Raw genomic sequence first — 16,057 nt, forward strand, 5'->3', positions numbered from 1 at the left:
AAATGTTGTTCTATAAATATAAAAACTTTTTTAATGTATTTGTTGAGGGAAAAAATAAAAACAAAAACCAAACCCTAAACATTTAATTTGAATCTGCTGGGCTTTAAATGAAGTATGTATTGTACAACCATCATCCATCATGGCAATGCTATGATACCTAAAATAGTTTTAAAAATTTGTGTATATTTTCTGTGGATTCTGTAATAATTGCTGATTTTTCTTTCAGTTCAGGCTTCAGCTGGGGTCTGCTATTTAAAATTCAAAACATAGGGAAGATGCTTCAAAAGAAGGAAGTTTTAAGCTTTATTGTGCAAGACTAAGACTGCTGTGATGCTTTAAGGTCTAGAAACGTTGCGTGTAATTGTATACCCTGTGAGTGGTCTCATTAGTTTACCTACAGCTGTTTTCAGTGTCTATGGTTAAACACGTATTCCTGAGTGTTTCTGGAGCTGGAGTCTGCCTGGAAGGCTAACCCAGCATCTCTCTTTCTGGGTGAGATCACTAGAGATTTCTGTGCCAATATGATTTTGTGTGAATTTGCTGGCTTCAGAAAGAGGTTTTGTTAGTCTTAAATGACATACACAAATTCCTTCCTTTCCTTCTTCCTTTATATACTTATGCTATTTCTCATTCACTTTTAAGAGTACATGTGAGGTGTTAGGCCAGATGATTTCAAAACACAGTTTTGGAATTGCTAATGGTAGTATTTGCTTTGGAGATTATTTATCAATAAGCAGTATTGTCTCATCTAAGAAGATATTTGAGCCTTCATTTATTGTGAAGTTTTTGAGGCTCTCTTTCCCCCTTCTCACCTCTCCACTGCTTTATTAAGGTGTAATCCAGTGCCCAAATAAAAGACATTTGGTGTGACGTGCAGCACTGAGGAGGAGCTGACTCATAACTAATAGTGGGTATTTTCTCACACTCTCTCTAGACAGTGAATCATGTAAATGAAGGATATCTTTAATGGCATGATCTGATGATATGAAATGATAGTCTTCCAAAGTGTGTATTTCTATAAATGCTGAAGTGCTGATGGGTATAATAAATTGCACTACTGAAGACTGTCAGTGTATAATACCAAGATGGGGAAAGCCTATAGTTCCACTTCTGTCTTGCTGGTAGTGGCAGTAAGTAACTTCCAGTGCCAGCACCTGAGCAAGGGTTTCTGGGGGAAATATGCTTCATTATCTATTTTCATTGGTGGATTAATACCCGTCTTGAGTGGCTGAATGGAAGCCAAGGAGTTATTATGCCTGCTCACTGAGGACTACCAATTGCTGTGTACAGCAGCCACACTGTGAGAGCAGTCTGAATGCTTCTGGTTTCTCAGGAGGGAAAGAACCTAGATCTATATGGGAATGTTTATGCCTGATTTAGCAGCCACAGAAATAAAAAAATTAGAGACTCTAACTCTTTAGTGATTTTATGGGACATTTAGTCTGCTAATTTAGCTGTCTGTGTTAGATGGCAGGAATAAGAAGACTTCCTCAGACTGTTCTGATACTTGGTAGAGAGGGAGCTTGGCTGCCTCGGCTTTCAGTATTATGGGTGTGTTCTTGCTCCCCAGACCTATGCTTCTGGCCTAATGGAACAGACTTTTCACTGTTTGAAATATCACTTGGAGGACCTGGGTTTTTGGGTGGATAAAATACTGCAGTCTGGTAGAGCAGGGATTTGGGACCTTGATCCACAACGTGGGGAGTAGCCTGTCCCAGGCTGGCCACCACCATCTACACGTTACAGGATCTTGACTTGCCCATGACAAATTCCACATTTTAAAATCAAACAAAGCCAAAAGTATATCCATTCACCTTCTTGGTAGTCCCTGTATCATCTTTTCAGATGTATAACCATGGAAAATATCACCTCCTACACACATATTTGATTCTTTTTGAGCCTAAAGGACTTCTGGCATGTTATACAAATATAAGCAAGTTACAAATACAGCTGTAGTAACTTCTTTTGCTTTTTGACAGAGGAGTTTATTGCCTATACTTTCCTGAATTTAAATAAGTTGCTTTAGATTACTTTGTGTAGTCTATATTGGAGACTTCAGTTCCAGCTAAATCTAATGAAATACGGTATCAGTATTCTCTTAGGACTTTTCTAAAATGAGTACAGCTATTGTTTACACTCTGTATAAGTGCATAAAAAATAAAGAAGTTTATAATTATTTTGATTCAGACTTCTAGCATTGTATAACAAACTGCAGTTTCAAACTGAGAGTATGTTTAGACTGGTTGTTAGGGAAAAGTTCTTTACTATGAGGACTTTACTATGGTTCTTTACTATAAGGCACTGGAACAGGTTGCCCAGAGAATCTGTGGGTGCCTTTTCCCTGGAAGTGTTCAAGGCCAGGTTAGATGAGACTCTGAGTAATCTGGTTTAGTGAAAGGTGTACCTGTTGACGGAAGAGGGGCTGGAAGGGGATGATCTTGAAGGTCCCTTTCCAACCCAAGTCTTCCCATGATTCTGTTATTTACTGTTAATTTGGGACTGGACAAACTTTGGATTAAAAACATAAATATGCTTCTGGAGACCAAGTTATGAAATTTCAGTTAATGTTGTGAGAGAAAAATCTTCTTATTTCTGGTGGGAAGGATCTGTGCTGTGTGTGGTTGAGTATATAAGAGCATGCAAACAATACCAATTAGATTCTGATGGCATTTGTATTTCTTAGATATCATTCTGCCTTCATCTATAGTTTGTCAAATAGTGTGTAATCCTGACAAGGGTAGGCCTTCAAGGAATGATGATGCAGAGAGGAAATGAGTTAGTGGTCAGGGAGCCTTTGGGAAAGTACTCCTGAAAATACTTTCAGTACTGAAAGTACTGAAAGCATGCTGAAGATTTCCTCTATACAAGTAAAGGGATTGATTGCTAATGTAGAGAGGTGGTCACCTCTGTAGTTTGTCAGGGAGCTGGGGTGTGAGTTTGGCCAGTGCTTGCTCTGACTGTTCTTCAGTTCTTCCAGCCAGAGGCAGAGTGCCACTTTGTCACTTCACTTGAGCCTCAGTGTTCAGTGAGCTGGGTTTGGAATAGCAGTAATACTTCCCATGATGTGAAACACAAGAGAACCACCCAAACACACGGTTCTTAGTTGGATAGTTTGTCAACAAAAAGAAAAGATCTACAGAACAATGTAAACGGGAAAATAGTATTTCAATACTGGTTATGGGACTGTTGCTTATTAACTGCATTAGTTCATATATTGAGAAATTTTCATGATATTTGGTGGAATATTTAGAAGAAATCCACATTGTCTTCAGCTTCATTATAGACCAAGTGTTGTGTATTCATCCATGAAAAGGAACATGTAGACTTTGTTTTCCAGGGGCTTATGGAAACTCAGGGCAGCTGCCACAGTTGGGCCCTTATTTTGCTTGTCTGTTCTGGCTGAGTAAACCATAAACCATAAACCATTGTGGTGGTAGCAGATCTAGATTTAGAATGTATTCTTCTTCCTGCATTCCTGCATCCAAGCAATTATGCATGGTAAAATTTGCAAAGCCAGAAAGGGTGAAGGAGAAAAGAGGCATTTTAAAAAAACATGCAATTCTGATATGAGCCAGTTTTTATTAAATAACTAAAAGTGAATTTATGATAGTTTTGAAACTGTCAAAACATGTCAGATTGTTTAGTGAGAGGGAAAAGTTTATTTTATTTTTCTATTTTACCCCTTCTTTAGGAAATTATATGGTAAGGCAAGTTTATTTCTTTCAGGAAAAAATAATATGTCCAAGCAAAGCAAGCTGTGACATTTTTGTCTTAATTCTGAGATTGAACTCATGCATTACTTATTTTATAATACGTGTAATTATTTGGCCTTCAGCTGCTAAGCCATGAGTGTGGGACCAAGTTTTTTTGCCAGTCAGAACCTCTCACCGTAGAGAACTGAAATCAAAGAGAATGATTTTGCGTTTGTACCTCATTGTTAGGACCAGTCAAGGTACCATTGTGGACAAAGAACATGACAAAAGGCATTTTCGCTATTTACCTGCTTTATGTCATCCACAAGCTCTACCAAAAGTGGGAGACAGTAGCACAAAGATCCCTTTCAGCTTTTGGGAGACAGAGGAGATTGTATTATGCTCAAGGCTTATTTTAGCACAGCTGAAGAAAACTCTTATAACTTGGCCTCAGATAACTTCAGTGAACTCCCAGGATACAGAATTTCTTCTAGCTATTGCATATTAAATGAGCATAAATGGGTAAATTGAATGTGCTTTCATTTATTCTGAAGAATAGCTGGTGATATGAATTGTTCAACTATCTGAGCAGAGAAGAATGAAGATAAGGCTGCAGCAAAATTGTGATATTGCTCTTGCAAAAGGGTCATCTTCAATATGTGAGCTTCATACCCAGCATGCTAAAGAAGCATTGAAATGTTATGTCATCTGAAAACTTTGCTGTTCATATCCATCAGTCACTTCCCATAGATTCTGATTCCTGGTGGATAAATCTTGCAGAGGTAATGTTCTGTGACAAAAGACAGAGTCTGAGCTGATCTCTGCTACTGCATTCCTGCAAATCACCTGGAAGTAAAAGTCCTCTACTGGGGAACTGGAAACCCGGTGATGTTTCCTTTCTAGGTCAATAACATGACTGCATCTGGTGCTGAGAGAAAGTTATGGTTGTATTATGCCTGTTTGAGATCATTGTGTAGCACAAAAACATCCATTGTATTTAGGTCCTTATTTATTTATCAAGAAGAAGTCAAAAGGGCCAAGAGGTGAATGGAATGAAGACTGTACCAGTCTCAAACAAATCCCAGGCATGCTTGGCAGGGAGAGGTTCTGCAGCACTGTTGTCCACGTCATGTTTTATGGCTGCATTGTATGACTTGCAGGCTTGCCCAGGGGTTCAGTGTATGCAGTAAGTAGGATTTACCAGATACGTCAGGCTTTTACCATGCATTCTCAAATGAGTTCTTTTCAACTAAGGCAACCTTGTAATATTGTCCTGCTCGGTGTAGCAGCAGGTTTGAGGCTCAGGAGTTGTGGGATTCCACAAACACTGCCTATTTCTAATGGTGCTGTGTGGCTTGGCCACATCTGAAGGAGAAGGTCTTACTGGCTGCAACATGATAGCATTATGGATGGAAGAATTATGGAATTTGTCCTCCTAGGTTGGACTTGTGGTTGTCTGACTTCAGGTTCATCACCACTGTGACTCACAGTCCGTGGTTACCTGCTTGCAAATTCTCTGCCACCCCTCTCAAAATAATGAAAATTAGTCCAACGTGTCTAAGAAACCATCAGAATTAAACCTTTCAGATTTAGGTCTGATTCCTGTAACTTGGGTGGTGGAGGCAGGTTCCAATCCCTTGTGTAATATGTGGGGCTTGCTCTTTTTGTGAGTTTGAAGGGAACAAGACAATGGACTCTTTTAATTTAGCAAGTTTTATTTTTATTTTTTAAATGTTGGCACCAAAGTAGAAAGTACTGTACAATCAATATAAAGCATCTTTAAGAATCTTTCATGCCTGAGTGTACATCTGGAACTGTTTGCACTAACTAAAAGTAAAATAAATGCCACAGCATATTATACCACAATTTTTTTTCATTTAAAAAAGGAAATTGAAAACACACCACTCCTTGACACTGAATTGGCTATTGAAATGGTATCAGTAAAGTATTTATATATTCCATATTTTGTTCCATACATCAGCTTTCCTTGATGCGTTAGACTTGGAGGTGTGCCATGTGAGCTGAAATGTTGCCATTTATGAAAGACCGCCTTGTTTTAAAAATGGACTAAATCTTGTAGGGTAAAGGAAGTAAAGTAAATCAGTTTGAATGCAGGCACATCTCTCTTTGCTCCAGCTCCTGCATGCTTTGTCTCTTCCTTGTTTGGTTCAGAAGCTGACTGTGCTTGCAGTAAATATCAGTGTTCACCTTAACACTAAATATAGTGATAAAAAAATCCTCTACCATAAAAACTGAATGAACAGCAAGAACAGTATAGTTCAGAATCCACAGAAGAAATATCATAATTTAAAGTTGGTTTTACAACATTCTTTAATTTTAAATGAAGCAAAATACTTCTGTAGTTAAATCACAGTTCTTCACTCTGTGCTGTTTCAAGAATGTGTATTTCAAAATGTTTTGCTTGGGTTTGTTTTTAAATAAAAATATAATCCAAAGCAAATGCAATAGATCTCTGCATACTTGAAACATGTTTTCTGAATTTATTCTAAGTCTCTTGCTGCTCCAGAGGGTTGTGTGTATGGATTAGGACTAGACCATTATTTCACCATCTTTCTCCATCCTGAACTGATTGCAGTGAACACTACAGAATGAGTTGCAGATGTCTCCTTTTCCTTCCAGTTTGGAGGACTTCTGGTTTCAGTTCCATTTGATCTGAACTGGGCTAAGGAGCACAGGTCTGTCATTGTTTAGAGGGATTCAGTGGAAGAAATTGTTTCACCTGAAAGAATTTACTCCCTCTGTATATACAGGCTATGCTTTTAAATGGGATGCTGTGGGATGCTGCCTGTATGAAACTTTCTGGTGTGTCCTTCCTAATTCAGGATTATTGTTTGAAATGTCAAGGTCCATATGAAGAAAAAGATAGCCAAAACTAGCTTTGCAAGTGAGGAGTCTGGTTTGACTCAAGAACATAGACATGTTTTTGAATTCAAGAAATTGAGCTATTTTAAGACATATTGAAAGTTCTTCTGAATTTCAGACAAAATTCAATGTATGTACCTCTGTATTGTAGAACTGGAGTACGTGGACATGAAATGTTACCCAGGCAGGTTTTGATATGTTAAAATTAGAGTTTCTCCTCTTGAGAGATTCTTTCTTCCCCTACCAAATCCTCATTACCTCTGAACGTATGAATAGCAGAATGTCCGCTGAGAGTTTGTATGAAGAATGTCCATACATTAAAAGCCTCATGAACTATCATGTCTTGAAGGAAATTGGCTTGTGAATATGCCTTAAATACCATTATGTCTTTAGCTTTCAGATCATCAGGCTATTTGTCAACCATTACAGCAAAAAGTGTTGGTTGTTAGGCTTATTGTTTTTATTAATTAAAAAATTAATAAGGATTTGTAGAAGCTGGAGTTACAGGCTGAGTGTCAGACACCAGAAAGCTTTAGGAAGATCAGATCACAAGAACTGTTAACATTTTTGTCAGCGGTGGCTCTGATTTGTGGTTCTCCATCACCACTCCATCCCCTGAGTGATCTGTCTTAGAGCTGCTGAGGTTCTCTGCTGTGGGTGCTGTATACAGGTGCTCCCAGTCCCATCAGTCCCTCAGAATTCAGGGAGCTCTGTGAACAGGTAAAACAGTAGCAGCAAGAGCAGAATGGCTCCCACAGGGGCTTTGTTATTAGAGAGGGTGGAATAGAGAGTTGTAAAGGCTGTTCTCCTGGGTGGTGTGATGTGATGGTGTCTTCCAAGCATGTGGAAATGCTTTGTATTTCGCATTGTACTTCTTCAAAAGCCCTTTTTCCCTGCCCCCATGGAGAATCTCTGTTCTGACAAAATCTTGTACTCTGGCAAGAGATGTTTTGGGATGTGCTTGGAAAGAGCCTTAATATCTCCTTAAAGAAGTCAGGGCTAGGGAATGTACAGTCAGAGGGAAATCTGCCTGCTGTGAACATACAGTAGGAGAGGAGGGTTTAGGGCTTTGCAAGGGGGAGAGAGAGAGGTAACGAAAAGGTGAGTGATATGTAAAGCATGTTTGTGTTTATGTCTAAGAGGTCCAAAGAAAGGTAATTGGGAAAATCAAACCTAATGTTATTAGATTTAGATGAGAAGTACAGGGGTCTGTGGCTAAGTTCAGCAGTCTGCAGACTGGGTGGCAAACTGTTGGAGGTAGTAAAAACCATTTGGATCATGATAGAATGGCAACCTGAAATTCGAGGGCAAAACCAACACACTATTTCTCACTACCATGTTCAATTTAAGTAGCAAAACATTGCCAGCTTTGTGGGAAAGTCTCCCCCCTCTAATCTGAGCGCGTTTCTGATCAAACCTGAACTTCGAAATGCAGAGAAGAGAAGGGAGGGAGCAGGAGCCGTGCGGTTGGTTACAGCTCAGGATCGCTTCAGTTATCACCAGCTGAATTGGAGGATACAGGCTGTGCCTGCTTGCAGCGAGCAGCAGTCTGTTAGAGGAGCTCGATTTCTCTCACTCCTTCTTCCACCCACCTCCATCTCCTCTGTGCCTGTGTCTGCGCTCCCACATGCTTCAAATCTGTGTACCTGGACTGCCTTCCTTAACAGTTCAATGTGAGTGTTAGCAGAATGAAAACCAGATGGACCAGCAGTTCCCACTGTTATCTCCCCACCAGCTCTGGCAAGCCTCCCTTTCTCTCTCCTTTCTTGGCATGGGAGAAATATTTGCCTTTATTTAGGAGGGCTTGGGCTCACTGCTGTGCCTCTTTCCCTCTGTTGCAACATGAGCTGAAAGCTATTTATTCCCTTGTTGCTGAGGTTGGTTGAGGTGAGTGCAAGATGAATTCGGCTATTAAGGAAGCAATTAACATTTCAAGATGAGTTTTCATAGTTCTTTATAATAAATTAATGGCTTATTGAAGATAGAGATTTAACTGTTTTAGTATACTGATATGAAAAGGAAATACTTATAGAATCTGTTGAGAAACCTGTTTTTGTTTTCCACCATGTCATAATTTACTGTTGCTTGATTTGCAAATCATACCTCACTTACCTGTGTAACAATCTTAATATTTAAAGTAATCATTGTGGTTACTCTTCCCTCCACAGCTGAGGTTTACTAACCTTAGATCAACACTACAGATCCTATAAAATTGTATCTCTATTCCCCTCATCTTATTTTGGGGGTGTTTCGCTGCTCATCTTCCCCAAACTTGTCTCTAAATTCTACATGAAATTACTCCCTTTCCCTGAGAGCTGAAACATTGCCTGTAGGCATTTCAACAAAGCCTGAAGGTGGCTTTTATAATTACACTACCTGACATGCTGCACCTCTGGGACTTACTACTTACTTCCTCAGTTTCTGCAGTTTCAGACAGAGAAGAATTGGTATCTGTTATGTGTTGTTAATTTTTGGGGGTATGGGGGCTGATTTGATTTTTTCCCTTTCCCTCCCCCTTCCTTTTTAAAAAAACCCCAACTTTCTCGTATTTAAATTTGCTGATAATTAAGTGTTTTGAGGCTCTTTTAAACATACCTGTTCTTTGTTAAATGTGTGCATTGCATTGAATTTCTGTTATTGTCTCTCAGAGCAAATTTCAGATATAATTATTTTATTGAAGTTTGTATGTTGTTAGTAAGAACTAAGAACAAGGAATTGTTCCACAAAGTGAAGTGACAGAATTTATAGAATGTGACATGCTTTGAATTAAAACCACAGACTTACATGCTTGTCCATTAGCAGCAACACTTACGTGCTTTACAGAATAGTTTTGTGGAGCTCAGGAAGACTTCTCTTGGGCTGTGTTTAAGTAAATAGGCCCAACTCCCCAAAGAAAGGACTGAAGAATTTTACTTATTCCCATTAGAAGCTAAGCATCACTGTACACATCTTTTTTCAAGATGGTTTGCTAAACTCCTTGCAGGAGTGAGAAAGCCTTAATTTTGCCTTCAGCTGATAAATTTTGCTGTGTTTTGCCCATTCTTAATAAATGAAACATATGGGCTTGGATGGTTAAAAAAACAACTTAAGGTAGTGTCATTCAAAAAGATGTTGGGAAAAAGTGCACTTCTGTAGCTTTTACATCATGTATGTTGTATATTTAGATCTTCAGTTGCAAGAGAAGTGTTAAGTTTTTTCCTAGTTTTGCCTTATGTTTGTTTTGTTTTCTTGGGGAGATATGTTCCTGCTTATCTTGCAGGTTTTGAGCATTGAAAGTTGTTCTTAATATGTGATGGTGCAAACTTCCATGTTTATTTGAAAATAATTGTATGTATATGAGATGATTGACGTACCATTTTGGCATGTTGTGTTTATTTTTCTGGTGAATATAAGAATAGCCAGGGGCACTGTGGTAAGGTGATCCAGGGGGTGTGTGTATTTAGCATAAGTTTAACATAGGATTACAAGGAGAAGCAATGAAGAGGGCGGCAGGTGATACATAGAAGAGACATGAAGAGACCTTGTTTCAGGCAATATTCCACACAATATCTCACCGGTATTAAAGAGCTTCAGGCTTTAGTTCTGGAAGAGATGTCATAGGGGGATTTATTGTCTTCCTGTTCCTGCATCTGTTTTTTCCTCCTGGCTAGCATGTGAACCTTGAAGGGAGGTGGCGTTGTTGCAGCTCTAGGAGTGCTTGGGAGGTAGCATCTGCACATGCTAGAAATAAAAACAAAAGATAATGCAGCACTGCTACAAATGAGGTCTTACCATCTGTGTTGCACCTCCTTAAGTAAGGTTTAGATGATAAAATTTGGGAAGAGCACACTGGAGTAGATAATCAGGTGTAATCTTTCACAGCAGATGCTGAAATGCTCACTTCTTGCATTAGCTTTTAAGTTTTTGTCAGAGGGGGTGTGCTCGGGGAAATAAACCGGTGTGTTCCTGTGGTGTGTGTTGCAGATCGCACTGAGAAGCATTCCACAATGCCAGACTCACCTGTGGATGTGAAGACACAATCCAGGCTGACGCCTCCAACCATGCCACCTCCTCCCACTACCCAAGGAGCTCCAAGAACCAGTTCATTTACGCCCACAACGTGTAATTAGTCTTATTTTCTTACTTTTATTCCATCTTATTTCTATTCTGTATGTCAGAAACCAAAATAGGTGAAGGGAAATGTGCATGAAGTGGCAGGAGCAACATTTGATTGTAGTGGTATAAAATAATTGAGCAAAACAAAGTTCACAGCAGATTAATGCATCTTTAAGGTATTAAGACATTCAGCTCAGAGTTGTGTTATTGTTTCATTGACCACTTGGTCACAGTGTCAAAGAACAGTGAGCACTGACTTCCCATGTACTTAATGGTCAGGTTAGCCCTCTTGTGAGAAGGACAGAAAACCTTCTTCTCTTACATGCCATTATGTTGTTTAAATGATCCCATTCCCTTTAGTATAGAAACTACAGGGAGTTTGTTTGTTCTTTATTTTTAAAGTGGAGATAATTCATAATGAAAAAATACTAATCTTCCTTGTGCTTATGTTTCAGTGAAGAATTCTGATTTCAGTGCTATATAATGTCTAGTTAATATTGATATAAAACCAAAATTAAAGTCCTTTCATAATTTTTATCTAGATGTTTCTAGTCTGTTACCACTTCCCTAAATCATTTAAGGCTGCATCTTTGTCTCAGCTTATTGATGTAAACATATAACAAACTCTACTAGTCTTGATGTATGCTGCATTCATATCAGTGTAACTGAGATTTGAATCTGGCACGTTGTCTGGACTATTCTTTTCACAGCCATGAAATGATCCACATTTCTCATAGTAAGATTTAGCTGCAAATTTTTGGGTCTCTTTTATGCTGCCTTGTAATAGTATAAACATGAGAATGTGTTTACATTTCACGTTTTAAATAAAACATCTTTAGAACAGTAGAATACATATGCCTAAACAGAATGAAGGCTGCATCTTCTATTTGTCTTGCCTAAGTCTGTTTTAGTCCCTTTCTCTCTGTTAAATGCCTTATTTAAAATTCACCTCTGTGCAGAAGGCCAGCTGGAGGCCTTTGTACTACTTATCCCAGGGAACCCTGTCCTGACAATTTATATTGAACTTAAACAGTGAGGAGGGTTTGTGCCAGCTATTCACATAAACTCACATTTAACCCAGTGACCCTGATCCTGCAAAAATTTGTCTGTTTTGCTTAGCTACAGCACCTGAATCATCCTGGATGGAGCTTCACACTGGAGCTGCTTCAGTCTGAAGTTAAATTGCTTCTAGGTTTTTGCAGGATCAGGTTCTTGCACCTTAAGCTTTCCAATGTGATGCCCTGCCAGCAGTTCAGGATGATCCTTGACAATCATAAAATGAATATGACAATGTTCTTTAATCCTCACAAGGCTTCTGGATATTTATTTGATTGAGTTCAGCACTTCAGAAGGTGTGTGAGCCACAGCTTGATTTGGGGCTCCTTATTTGAACACTAAAGGTCTAAAAAACCCTGATTTTAATTGCTTTTCACCCTGTCAGATTTTGGAGGTTGGCCTTAGCTGTTCCAGCTTGTACCATAAACAGACACTTTTATCAGTGTCTGTTGCATTTATTATTACTACAGTGGGAATGCCTGTAGGCCAGAAAGATCTGACTTGTTTTCTGGTCTAGAATATCTTTGTTTTCTTTGGTTTAGATGATTAAAAATTCTTGACGTGTTGTAGTTTGAAATTTTAAATGCTAAATTCTTTTGGCTTAGCAACATGGTTTTGTTTTAGAAATTATGCACAACTTTGCCAGTTGGCAAATTCAGATATTATAAGGAAAGCACTGAAATCACGGGGCTATTTAATTATTTCTTTTGCTGTGGGAGGAATCTTTATCTGCCTCTCTTCTCCCTGTATCTATCCTAGGTGATGAATTCCACACTTCTCTGCTTTCTTGATCACCCCCAGCACCCTCTGCCTAGAGCTCTGCCTAGAGCTCTTTATGGGCGACAGTTGTTGGGCGGTGTCAGGGTAGATCAGCAGGACGTGTTGCTATTCTTCCCAGTCCTCATTTTCTGAGTTTCTGGTAGGATGACTTCTGGCTATGTGATTTCCTTGCAATCACAGCATATTTGTTTACTCAGATACCTCACCCCAGTGCAGCACTCAGAGCGTGGCCTGTAGCCTCGCAGGGAGCTGAACTTGCTGAGGCCAGCTTCTTCCTATGTCTGCATTTACCAATCCTTGCTGTCACTAGCCCATGCAGCCAGAATAGGCAATCAAAAACTAGGAGAAAACACAAACAGAGGCTAGATAACAATTCACATAGCGTTTTCTGTAATTCCCCTGGAAAGCAGTGACTAGGGCAACAAAAATTCCTTCAAAGGTTTGTGGCAGTGATTTAAATATAGTAATAGGTAGGGATTTATATCTAGTAGTATGTGTCCAACCTGAAAAAAGGACTTGCTGGCTAGAGATAAGGACACTCCATGAAGAAAATGAGATGAGAATGGGATGTTTGGCTTCAGAGAGGCTGATCATTGAGAAATATTGAAAGTATTTGAAGTTGCTAGCTTGCCCTGGTTGTGTTTTTAAATAGTAAACAAGTTAAACTGATACTCCTATGCATTGTTGATTGTAGACAAGTTCCTGATTTCCTGATTTTTTTGATTGGGTTCTGAATGATTCCAAAAAAAAAAAACAAAAAAAAAAAAAAAAAAAAAAACAAACCACCAACCAAAAAAAACATAAAATTTCTCCAGGGCTGTGGCCCATTGAATGCAGCTGCTGCTGGGTACAGTCACATGCTGCATGCCCACACCTGCCAGTGCACTGGTACACTTGTACTTCTAGGGGAGCCGCCTTTTTTCTTGCTGTTTGCTGTCATTTTAGCAAATCAGACTCAGCCTCAATGGTGTGTGTTTCGAGTGTTGCTGTTCATGCTAACCTGAGTGGAAGAGGATGTCCTCAGTTTGATTCTCTGCTGTCTTCTAGAGAGTGGATAAGAATCAAACTGAAATCACTGCCAAAAACTCTCTGTTGTCTTGAGTATGTGTACATGCATCTCATTGCCATAAATTTTGAATGCTTAGTACTTCAGTAGTAGATAGTTATTCTCAAAGCAACCTTGCAACAGGAGGGAAATGCTTTCTTATCCTTTTCAGAGATAAGGTGCTGGCACGTGAAAGCAGAGAGATTTGCTCATGATCTCTGAGAAGTCTTCTGAAGTCTAGCTTGCTGCTCTTGCTGCAAGGCTTCATGATACAGAGCATTGGCAGCATTTGTACCTGCACAGACAACTTTGTGTGCTCCATATGTTAGCAGCTAGGGAATCTGTATTGGAAAAAATAACCTTCTCATTGGGTGGTGTAAGGTTAAAAGTGAAAGTCCTGTTTTATAAACACAGCTGTCAGTTGTGTGTACAAAACACAAGTAAAAATATTCAGAGATAAACTGAGGCTTCATGAAATATGTCTGCATATTTTTTTCTACCCCAAAGAGCAATTTTTTTTTTGGTCTTCAATCATACATGCACTCATGCTTTTTCTCTTTCCATTTCCCTCTCTCTCTTTTTAAAGTCCTCTGACAAAAGGCTGGTATTCAAATGGTGCTTTTCAGGTCCACGAGCATTTTAAAGGGGCTGTGTGAGAGGCTGCTGCTGTTATTTCCAGTCCTTACAACATTCAGCACCAGCTACTGGGAAATAGATATAAACTGCAGACTGTCACTCTGTCTAAAGGCTAATTGTCTTTGATTGTGCAACTTAATTAATTCTGAGGTCAAGTGCAGAAAACATAAGCTGATGGATTTTCCCCTCTGTCTCCTTTTTCTTTCTGTCTCTTCCCCAACCCCAATCTTTATTTTATCCTCCGTCTCTTTTTCTTTCAGTAACCAATGGCACTAGCCATTCACCAACAGCGTTAAATGGAGCTCCATCTCCTCCTAATGGCTTTAGCAATGGGCCATCCTCTTCCTCTTCCTCTTCTCTGGCTAACCAGCAGTTACCGCCAGCTTGTGGAGCTAGGCAGCTCAGCAAACTGAAGAGATTTCTTACAACCTTACAGCAGTTTGGCAATGACATTTCACCAGAGATTGGGGAGAGAGTGCGTACCCTTGTGCTAGGACTTGTGGTAAGCAAGTATTTTTTCTGTTCTTTTCCCTCTTCCTTGCTTGATGTGTTTATTTCATAAATGAATGGGTCACATGCACTGCATTCACTGTGCTTTAGGGATACCAACCATGCAAGAGTGAAGCTCCAGCTCTTGCTGACAGAGCTCACATGAGTAGCCTGACTAGCTTCCCACAAATGGCAGCTATTCCCTTCTAGGCATAGCCTTGACTATTTTTGCCAGTATATTGTTATGGTGTAATGGTGCGAGAGGGTTTTCATCCTCTACTGGATCCTCTACCCCTAATGTAGTCATACCTTGAATCCTGTAATGTAGTAAAATATGGTTTGACTTGCCTAGTTTAGTTGGGTGGGGAAAGGAGAGAGGCCTGCATATATGTCAATGGTTAAAAGGGTGAGCTGAGTGTGTTTGGACTGCAGTTATGCAGTGCAAAAGCCTTTCTCGGTGTCATTGAACCAAACAATTATGAACCCAAAAAGGCACTGCTGCTACTTAAGTCGCTTTATTGATAAGGTTATCTCTATTTGATGGTATGGCTTAATGAAAATTTCAGCTCTTTCTTACCTAGCTCTGTCAACTTGGGCTGCCCTTTTACATGCAAACTGAAATCTGGCCCAGGGTTCTTTTTACTCCCAGTAAAGTCCTCTCTCTGCCAGACATTTGTTGTCTCCCATGTATTTCCTTCAGCAATAATTGGATGTACTGGGGAAGATGCTATTGTGGTGCTCTAATTTACATCTGTTCTGAGCAGCTGCAGTTGCCATTGATTTCATTTGGAGCAAAGACTGACAGCACTGTTTAGCACAGAGGCTGAGGGGTGATTTCACAATCTGCTTGTATCTTCAAAAGCCTCTACCTGACAGCAGTCAATGCTCCTTCACTTGGGTCTCTGTCAAAGGGAAGTTTAATGTAGGCAGTATAACATTAGTAACTCTTGCTCTCCATTTGTTTCCATATTCAAAGAAAATGTTTAATGGGGCTTTGCTTGTCACATGGTTCTCTTTGGAAGGGGGAACTAGTAAACAAGCTGAAGGTGGCTTTGGGAACATCCACATTCCACTGATTTTCAGATAAAAACTTCTTTCCCACTATTATTTACAGTTGATTTCTAACTTCATTTGAGATCTTAGGAGCAGATTAGGATTTTTCCTTGGGAAAATTCACATATGCTATTCCTTTGGTCAACCCTGCCAGTTTATGGAGTTCATGATTATGACTTCATCTCTAAAGTGAAGACTTTCTTACACAGCCTAGAACGTAGTAAACAGTCCTCTTTAAAAAAGCAAACAGTAGAAAAATATGAAATAAAAATATGTTATAAAAAGAGCTTTAACTGATGTTTGAAATGTAAAAACCTTTGCATGCTTT

General features: G+C 39.4%; 1 protein-coding gene across 2 annotated transcripts in view; it reads left to right on the top strand.

Annotated features, from left to right (window-relative positions):
- Window positions 1–16,057, top strand: part of RUNX1T1 (RUNX1 partner transcriptional co-repressor 1) — a 112,443-nt gene that overhangs the window by 52,952 nt on the left and 43,434 nt on the right. For both annotated transcript variants that reach the window (XM_058823287.1, XM_058823371.1), the window contains 2 exons: window positions 10,539–10,676; window positions 14,448–14,689. In XM_058823287.1, the coding sequence (XP_058679270.1) occupies window positions 10,539–10,676; window positions 14,448–14,689 (380 nt within the window). The remainder of the gene's footprint in view (window positions 1–10,538; window positions 10,677–14,447; window positions 14,690–16,057) is intronic.

Source organism: Ammospiza caudacuta, chromosome 1, assembly GCF_027887145.1.
Source record: "Ammospiza caudacuta isolate bAmmCau1 chromosome 1, bAmmCau1.pri, whole genome shotgun sequence".
Lineage (NCBI taxonomy): Eukaryota > Metazoa > Chordata > Aves > Passeriformes > Passerellidae > Ammospiza > Ammospiza caudacuta.